Consider the following 9,517-nt stretch of genomic DNA (forward strand, 5'->3'; position numbering starts at 1 on the left):
GCTCTCACACACACCCTGTTATCTGCAGGTATGACCCTCGCTCTGTCCACTACCGGATTAAAGCCAAGCAAACATGTGAAAACAGATGTTCACCATTCCTCAAGTCAAATGTCTTAAGCAGAGAATTAATGTCAAACAAAGCATGTGACCTTGAAGAATGTGGTTTTGGGTTACACTAATTGCGAGGGATATAGATGTCAGAGTAAGTGCATGGATGAAGGATGCAGGTTGGTTACCTCACTCGGAATGGTGTGACATTTTCCACATTAGACTGTCAGTGGGAATCAAGTTCAGTGTCAGGACAGACAGGAGAACCCAACTCAGCATATGCTCTGTTCCTTTAAAGGATGTAGAAAATAAAGGACAATAAAGTGCCTCTGGTTATCTTTCACTGGGCAACCGCTAGGAGAGCCGGAGCCATGGTTGCCTTCTTGTGGTCGCCTTCTCTTCTTGACGCAGTCCATACTTTGTTTCTCCTCTCCATGTACAGTACTTGCTTTCATCCCATCAGTGACCGGGGTGGGGAGTGTACTGTGGCGGGGAGTAAGGAGGGGGTGCTGAAACACACAACAGTAAAAGCTTGGATTACAATATCTGGCTTTTTCTAAAAATGTGCTACATGATTTTGTTTACTCTTCAGACATTGATATTACATTAGTCTACAAATCACATCACTCAGTGGTGATAATAAAGGTGTTTCAGGTTGTCCTCTTACCTCCCTGAGGGTAGCCAGGGTCTGCCATGGGGTACGGGGGGAACGGCCCGGGTTGCATCATGGGGTATGGCTGGGGCATGCCAGAATACTGAGGTGCCATTGGGTAACCAGGGTGCTGATAATCAGGATGTCCCATCACCAGCGGCTTGCCGTAAGCGTCATACATGGGCTCCACAGGGTAGCTGGCCATTGGGATGTGCTGGGCTGAGGTTGAAGCATACAGAGCTTCCTTATCATTGAGTCAATACGGAAATACAGTATACTGTGATGATCGCACTAATTCAATGAATCGCCACCTCAATTTTCGCCGTTTTAAAAAGTCCCAAATTCTTTTCACATTATAACTTCGTCTGACATTATTACATTCAAAAGCAGGCGAACTTAAAACCCTTCCCAACTGCAATTCCAAATGACACTTTTGCCAAAAAACACCACATTATATACGCACATCATCTATCATATTAACACATTCTGTTAACAAAAATCCATCATGGTACCGTCATAGGGAGTCCTGCCACGCTGCTGCCGTTGCTGGTAAAGGTAACAGCAGGAACACATGAAGCAGCACACCATGGTAGCAATGATAGCCACGAAGAGCAAGATGGACGAAGCAATACCAGCGATGGTGGTAGGGCTAGGAGAGGACGGGAGAGGAAGACACCTCAGACTCTATCTAAAAGCTTCCACAGAGTAATATCAACACATGATCTACTTCACTCTAACATTAAGTACAAAAGTATCAATATAGCAATTACCAACTGTTTCATCCACAGAGTTACCCTGCGAGCCCACAGTTCCAGGGTTCATAAACAGCTGTCCAGTCCCATCTCTGCCTCAGCTCAGCTATTCACAAAGCGTCTCATAGTATAGGGGTGCTGTTCTAGTATCAGTTTGACCTTTTAGATCATAATGAATACGATGACATGTGGTCAGAGGTGACTAATCCTAGATCAGCACTCTTAAGATGAGAAGCGTTATGAATTGTATTTGTCACATGATTCGTAAACAACAGGTGTAGGCTAACAGTGAAATGCTTACTTAAGGGCCCGTTCCAACAATGGAGAAAGAAAATAGAGAAATAATAGAAAAGTAATAACAGGTAATAATACAATTAATAAAACACAATGAGTAACGATAACTTGGTACGGGGTACCAGTATCGAGTCGATGTGCAGGGGTATGATGTAATTAAGGTAGATATGTACAGTTGAAGTCGGAAGTTTACATACACCTTAGCCAAATACATTTAAACTCAGCTTTTCACAATTCCTGACATTTAATCCTAGTAAAAATTCCCTGTCTTAGGTCAGTCAGGATCACCAGTTTATTTTAAGAATGTGAAATGTCAGAATAAAAGTAGAGAATGATTTATTTCAGCTTTTATTTCTTTCATCACATTCCCAGTGGGTCAGAAGTTTACATACACTCAATTACTATTTGGTAGCATTGCCTTTAAATTGTTTAACTTGGGTCAAACGTTTCGGGTAGCCTCCCACAAGCTTCCCACAATAAGTTGGGTGAATTTTGGCCCATTCCTCCTGACAGAGATGGTGTAACTGAGTCAGGTTTGTAGGCCTCCTTGCTCGCACACGCTTTTTCAGTTCTGCCCACAAATTTTCTATAGGATTGAGGTCAGGGCTTTGTGATGGCCACTTCAATACCTTGACATTGTTGTCCTTAAGCCATTTTGCCACAACTTTGGAAGTATGCTTGGGGTCATTGTTCATTTGGAAGACCCATTTGCGACAAAGCTTTAACTTCCTGACTGATGTCTTGAGATGTTGCTTCAATATATCCACATAATCTTCCTTCTTCATGATGCCATCTATTTTGTGAAGTGCACCAGTCCCTCCTGCAGCAAAGCACCCTCACAACATGATGCTGCCACCCACGTGCTTCACGGTTGGGATGATGTTCTTCGGCTTGCAAGCTTCCCCCTATTTCCTCTAAAGATAACAATGATCATTATGGCCAAACAGTTATATTTTTGTTTCATCAGACCAGAGGACATTTCTCCAAAAAGTACGATCTTTGTCCCCATGTGCAGTTGCAAACCGTAGTCAGTTTTTTTTATGGCGGTTTGGAGCAGTGGCTTCTTCCTTACTGAGCGGCCTTTCAGGTTATGTCGATATAGGACTCGTTTTTACTGTGGATATAGATACTTTTGTACCAGTTTCCTCCAGCATCTTCACAAGGTCCTTTGCTGTTGTTCTGGGATTGATTTGCACTTTTCACACCAAAGTACGTTAATTTCTAGGAGACAGGACGTGTCAGCTTCCTGAGCGATATGACGGCTGCGTGGTCCCATGGTGTTTATACTTGCGTACTATTGTTTGTACAGATGAACGTTGTACCTTCAGGCGTTTGAAACTGCTCCCTTGTGGAGGTCTACATTGTTTTTCTGAGGTCTTGGCTGATTTCTTTTGATTTTCCCATGATGTCAAGCCAAGAGGCACTGCGTTTGAAGGTAGGCCTTGAAATACATCCACATGTACACCTACAATTGACTCAAATGATGTCAATTAGCCTATCAGTAGCTTCTAAAGCCATGTCATCGTTTTCTGGAATTTTCCAATCTGTTTAAAGGCACAGTCAACTTAGTGTATGTAAACTTCTGGCCCACTGGAATTGTGATACAGTGAAATAATCTGTCTCTAAACAATTGTTGGAAAAATTACTTGTGTCATGCACAAAGTAGATGTCCTAACCGACTTGCCAAAATTATAGTTTGTTAACAAGAAATTTGTGGAGTGGTTGAAAAACGAGTTTTAATGACTCCATCCTAAGTGTATGTAAACTTCCGACTTCAACTGTACATATAACTAGGAATAGAGTGACTAGGTAACAGGATTGATAATTAACAGTAGCAGCAGCATGTGTGATGAGTCAAAAAAGTTAGTGCAAAAAGGGTCAATGCAAATAGTAAAATAGTTAACCAAATTGCTATCCAGACTAACTATTTAGTCTCATCGCTGGGGGGAGGGGAGGGTGTACAGGGTTCTCTTGGTTCAGACTTTTTGCACCCTCTGTAGCGCCTTGCGGTCGGATGCCAAGCAGAGTCCATGCCAAGCAGAGTCCATGCCAAGCGTTGATGCAGCCAGTCAAGATGCTCTCAAATGTGCAGCTGTATAATTTGAGGATCTGAGGGCCCATGCCAAATCATTTTAACATGCTGAGGGGGAAGAGGCGTTGTCATGCCCTCTTCACGACTGTGTTGGTGTGTTTGGACCATGGTAGATCCTTAGTGATGTGGACACCGAGGAACTTCAAGCTCTCGATCCGCTGCACTACAGCCCTGCCGATGTGAATGGGGGAATGCTCGGCCCTCCCTTTCCTGTAGTCCATGATCAGTTCCTTTGTCTTGATGATGTTGAGGGAGAAGTTGTTGTACTGGCACCACACTGCCAGATCCCTGACCTCCCGTAACATACACTGAACAAAAATATAAATGCAACATGTAAAATGTTGGTCATATGCTTCATGAGCTAAAATAAAATATCCCAGAAATGTTCCATACGCACAAAAAGCTTACTTCTCTCAAATTGTGTACACAAATTTGTTTACATCCCTGTTAGTGAGCATTTCTCCTTTGCCAAGATAATACATCCACCTGACAGGTATGGCATGTAAAGAAGCTGATTAAAACAGCATGATCATTACACAGCTGCACCTTGTGCTGGGGACACTAAAAGGCCACTCTAAAATGTGCAGCTCTGAGGGAATGTCGACCAATTGGATGTTAATTGCTCTACCATAAACCGCCTCCGACATTGTTTTACTGAATTTGGCAGTACGTCCAACCGGCCTCACAACCGCACACCACGTGTATGGCATCGTGTGGGCGAGCGGTTTGCTGATGTCATCGTTGTGAAGAGAGTGCCCCATTGTGGCGGTGGGGTTATGGTATGGGCAGGCATAAGCTACGGACAATGAACACAATTGCATTTTTCAGTGGCAATTTGAATACCTTGACAAGATCCTGATGCCCATTGTTGTGCCATTCATCCACCACCTCATGCTTCAGCATGATAATGCACAGCCTCATGTCGCAAGGATCTGTACACAATTCCTGGAAGCTAGTTATTCTATGGCCTGCATACTCACTACACATGTCACCCATTGAGCATGTTTGGGATGCTCTGGATAGACATGTACGACAGCGTGTTCCATTTCCCGCCAATATCCAGCAACTTCGTACAGCCATTGAAGTGGACTGGGACAACATTCCACAAGCCACAACCAACAGCCTGATCAACTCTATGCGAAGGAGATGTGTCGCACCGCATGAGGCAAATAGTGGTCACACCAGATACTGACTGGTTTTCTGATCCATGCCCTTGTCTATCTGTATCTGTGATCAACAGATGCATATCTGTATTCCCAGTCATGCGAAATCCATAGAATAGGGCCTCATAAATTTTTTCAATTGACTGAATTCCTTATATGAACTGTAACTCAGCAAAATCGTAGAAATTGTTGCATGTTGCGTTTATATTTATGTTCAGTGTAGTTGTAGGTGCAGAGGATTCTTCTGTTTCACCTTAACGGTGTTTTCAAACTGGGTCATGCTCAGTAGGACAAACGGAAAGCAAAAACAATGAGTCAAAGACAAGTTAAAGGCCTCCCGAGTGGCGCAGTGGTCTAAGGCACTGCATCACAGTTGCTAGCTGTGCCACTAGAGATCCTGGTTCGAGTCCAGGCTCTGTCACAGCCGGCTGCGACCGGGAGACCCATGGGGCGGCCCACAACTGGCCCAGCGTCATCCGGGTTAGGTTTGGCCGGCAGGGATGTCCTTGTCCCATCGCGCTCTAGCGACTCCTGTGGTGGGCCGGGTGCATGCACGCTGACACGGTCGCCAGGTGTACAGTGTTTCCTCCGACACATCGGTGTGTCTGGCTTCCAGGTTAAGCTGGCATTGTGTCAAGAAGCAGTGCGGCTTGTTTGGGCCATGTTTCGGAGGACGCATGGCTCTCGACCTTCGCCTCTCCTGAGTCTGTACGGGAGTTGCTGTGATGAGACAAGACTGTAACTACCATTTGGATATCACGAAATTGGGGAGAAAAAGGGGTAAATGTAAAAAGAAGTACCTCCATTGTACCTCCTTTCACTCCATGGTGAAATACATTTGAAAAATCACAACATTTTCTCCCTAATCTCCATTTGGGTGTTACTGCTCCCAGCGTGCTCAGTGGTGTTAAGTGATGATGAAAGCTTTTTATGGTGTGAAAAAAATCTGCAGTGTTGTGTCCTCTCAGATGCAAGATGCAAGGTCACTTACCTCAACATTACACCAATCCCCGAGAGGGAATACAGAGTGACCACTAAACTGTATTGATACATGCCCAGCTCGCACACTGGATGTGGGCCGATTCCGGCTGAGAGTCGGGGCACTCGACTGAGCTTCAGACTCGGCCGACGTCATGTGGCCCAGGTCTGGGCCGCCTTCGGCGGTATTACTTATGGCTAGGATGCGGGGATTGAGCTCGGGCCGGTTCCGGAGTGAGTTATCTGGCCCAAATGTATTACTTGGGGCTCGGGCCGATTGGGGCTACTCTCTGGCAGATGAATACACGGGTTGCTTTATCTAATTAACATTTCATAATTTTTTTCTCTCCATATTTTCCTCATTGTTTCTGTGATCAGAAAATACAATTAATATTTTAAAGAAATTCTTTAAGAGTCCTGTGTAGTATTTTGTGCAGGGCAATTGATAAGCATTAAAAACTTTGTGGATGGAACCCCCCGAGTGGCGCAGCGGTCTAAGACACTGCATCGCAGTACAAACAGCGTTTCTACAGATGCTCGTTTGAGATCCGTGCCGGCTGCGCCCGGGAGACCCATGAGGCGACGCACAATTGGCCCAGCGTCGTCCGAGTTAGTGGAGGGTTTGGCCAGCCGGGATGTCCTTGTCCAATCACGCTGTAGAGACTCCTGTGGTGAGCTAGATGCATGCACGCTGACACGGTCACCAGGTGTATGGTGTTCCCTCTGGCACAAACTGTTTTTTTTTTGTGGATGGGTTTATTTGTATGTATAAAATGTATAGTAGTAATATTTAAAATGACTAAAATCGGGTAATTTTGCATACATTAATTTAAATTAGCATCTGGCTACTTCTGGGGGGATTCTGGTAAAATGCTGGCAAAGTCTGCTGAATTCAGGTAGACGGAAACGATGTACGTGGGCCGATTCTGGGCAGTCATTCATTTTGATTCCGGGCCGAGTCCGACACACGATTCTGGGCCGATTCAATCAGTTCCGCCCCCCCGGAAGAGGGCCGCTTCTGGGCGGTTTCTCAGAGAGAAATATAGTGCTGAGTGTAGCAATGTAATCAATTAGCAAAATATGACCAATGTGTACTCTGACGTTTAGTGAGCCAGTCACACAAACACACACACCTGAACTGGAAGAGCACGCAGCGCTTCTGCTCCCTCTCAGTGATCCTTTTGAGGCCGTCCAAGCAACAGTAGCGCTTGTGGCAATTCCCACAACAGAAGGTCATCAGGGGACAGGGGATACCGTTGTGCCACGTGCCATTCTTATCCACGTACCACAAGCAGTCATCAGTGGCACCCACTGCAGATACAGACAAGCATAAACAGACAGAGCCAGAGCCAGATTCAGAAGGGTGGACTTACAGAGGCAAAAGAAAGCTGATTACACTTGAGGCTACTCAGTGGACTTAATATATTTAGTAAGACACCAAACAGCCCATTGGCTACATCTCAACACATAATTACTCTGTAATTACACTTGGAGGTTGAAGAATGTCACAGTAAAAATGTTCAGTGGTTATATGCATTAGGCTGTCCTGTAGGGCCTGATGCTATATGTCCGTCAGGTGCATTCAACTCTGACCCTACGAGATCCGGAGCCTGCTCGGTTTCTGTTCTACCCTCAAACTCAACTCTGGACCTTGAAGCCAGTTCTTTTATTTGTTCCCTTCAAATCAGGGACTGATTTAGAGCTGGTACACCAGGTGTGTGCAATTAATTATCAGGTAGAACAGACACCCAGCAGGCTCGGGATCTCGTAGGGTCAGAGTTGAATGCACCTGATCTATGTATAGCATCAGGCCCTACAGGACAGCCTAATGCATATAAGCACTGAACATTTTTATTGTGTCATTCTTCAACCTCCAAGTGTAATTACACAGTCATTATGTGTTGAGATGTAGCCAATGGGCTGTTTGGTGTCTCACTAAATATATTAAGTCCACTGAGTAGCCTCAAGTGTAATCAGTCAGGTCACAGTTGTAAATGAGAACCTGTTCCCAACTGGCCTACCTGGTTAAATAAAGGTGAAATAAAAATAAATAAAAGGGTTATAGGTAATTATGCCACTTGCATAGGTGCCCCACTACCTCCCAACCCATACTAGGAAGTTTCTGCTTCATTAATGTAATTTCCTTCTGGTCTAAGGGACTACAGATGAATCAACTAGGGATGTGTTGGTTCGCGAACTAACAGCTCTTTTTTGAACGTCGGGAACCGAATAGCATCGGTGAAAAAGCCGTTCATTTGGCTCCCTCATTTTACATAGTTACTACTGCTTTGAGCTCAAAACAACGATTACTTACAGATAAGTTAGAATTATCTAAAGAGGGTGAATCCTCACTACATAAACAGTAAATAGTGAGGAGAGCGAACCATTCTGGTCCACGCTCATTTTTGCAGTTCCTTAAAAATAAAAAATAAATTATGCAGGTGATCTAATCATTTCTCCGGACCAAAAAAATACGTGAACGCGCATTTCACGATCTGACATAATGGTAGCCTACTTTTGGGGCTTTCCTTTAGAGATCTGCAATTTTTCTTTGGTCCTAGATCGATTTTGAACAAAAAGCCAGTCGGGAGTCAAATGAGACGGCTCTTTTACGTGAAGCGAGCCAAATAGGCCGACTCACCGAAAATACTCGGAATGCCCATCACTAGAACCAACTACAAAGGAATCATATGTCATATGAAAGTATGTTCATTTAAATTAGGTCAGTCCCCATTTAGTGCAATATACTGTAAATATAATTAAATGAATAATGTAACAGTCAATGGATTGATCATTTGATTTCATGTATCTAATCAAATTAAAATGTGATGTTCCCCTGATCACTTCTGCCAATTACTTATTGCTTTGACACCACTGGGTTCTAATACGGGTTAGACTATTTTGTGATTAATAAACATTACGCATACTTAATGAACGGTAGATCTATTCGAGATAAAATTACGAAATATAGGCCAGAATAACTGTTGTCTATGTAGGCGTGAGACTATTTGCCTATCGTGCGTTTCGCATTTCATTTGAGACAACCATGGAAATTCTTGAATAAATAAAACACACAACATACATAAAGGTCTATAATACATATAGGTGACACGGCCGAAAAAAATGCATAATGTCTGGAAACCCTTTAGAACGTTGAGGCATTATCTGGATACATTAGCCTTGTCTCTAGTGGATTCGTCTACCGCTACAATTTATGGATACATTCTTGCAACACGTGTAAATTGTATCCAGAAATGTAGCGTAGTGCCGCGGCCTGTTCGAAAAACCAAGCACCATCGTCAAGACTTACCCTGCCAGGAGGAGAGGAGGACGGTCATCACTGGCAGAGCCATAGCGATAAGGGACATTTTGCCTACTGTGAACATACTGTCCAAGATGACGAAAAAGTAGATTTTTGCGCAAAACCACTGGCAGCTTTAACAGCTATTTTGCTCCATACGCCGCTGCAAATAATAATATCTCTATAATCATGCTCTAGTTGTGGAATTACATGACAGACGGGAGGGAATGAGGTTAG

At 44.0% G+C, this 9,517-nt stretch overlaps 1 protein-coding gene across 1 annotated transcript; it reads right to left on the reverse strand.

Annotated features, from left to right (window-relative positions):
* Positions 1-379: 379 nt before the first annotated feature.
* shisa4 (shisa family member 4) lies at positions 380-9,503 on the reverse strand. The gene is made up of 5 exons (XM_071334867.1): positions 9,290-9,503; positions 7,113-7,290; positions 1,213-1,349; positions 716-919; positions 380-557 (listed from the first exon to the last, which is right to left on the reverse strand). The coding sequence occupies exons 1-5, from the start codon at positions 9,363-9,365 to the stop codon at positions 508-510; spliced, it is 645 nt and encodes a 214-aa protein (XP_071190968.1). The 5' UTR covers positions 9,366-9,503; the 3' UTR covers positions 380-507.
* Positions 9,504-9,517: the final 14 nt, after the last annotated feature.

This window comes from Salvelinus alpinus, chromosome 12 (genome assembly GCF_045679555.1).
Source record: "Salvelinus alpinus chromosome 12, SLU_Salpinus.1, whole genome shotgun sequence".
NCBI lineage: Eukaryota > Metazoa > Chordata > Actinopteri > Salmoniformes > Salmonidae > Salvelinus > Salvelinus alpinus.

Excerpts from the sequence above, each read along its gene's own strand:
- shisa4 (XM_071334867.1), bottom strand. The coding sequence starts at position 9,365 with ATGTTCACAGTAGGCAAAATGTCCCTTATCGCTATGGCTCTGCCAGTG. Across the intron at positions 7,291-9,289 it reads CCTCCTCTCCTCCTGGCAGG|TGGGTGCCACTGATGACTGC; the intron begins GTAAGTCTTGAC and ends CTGTATCTGCAG. Across the intron at positions 558-715 it reads CCCTGGCTACCCTCAGGGAG|CACCCCCTCCTTACTCCCCG; the intron begins GTAAGAGGACAA and ends TGTGTGTTTCAG.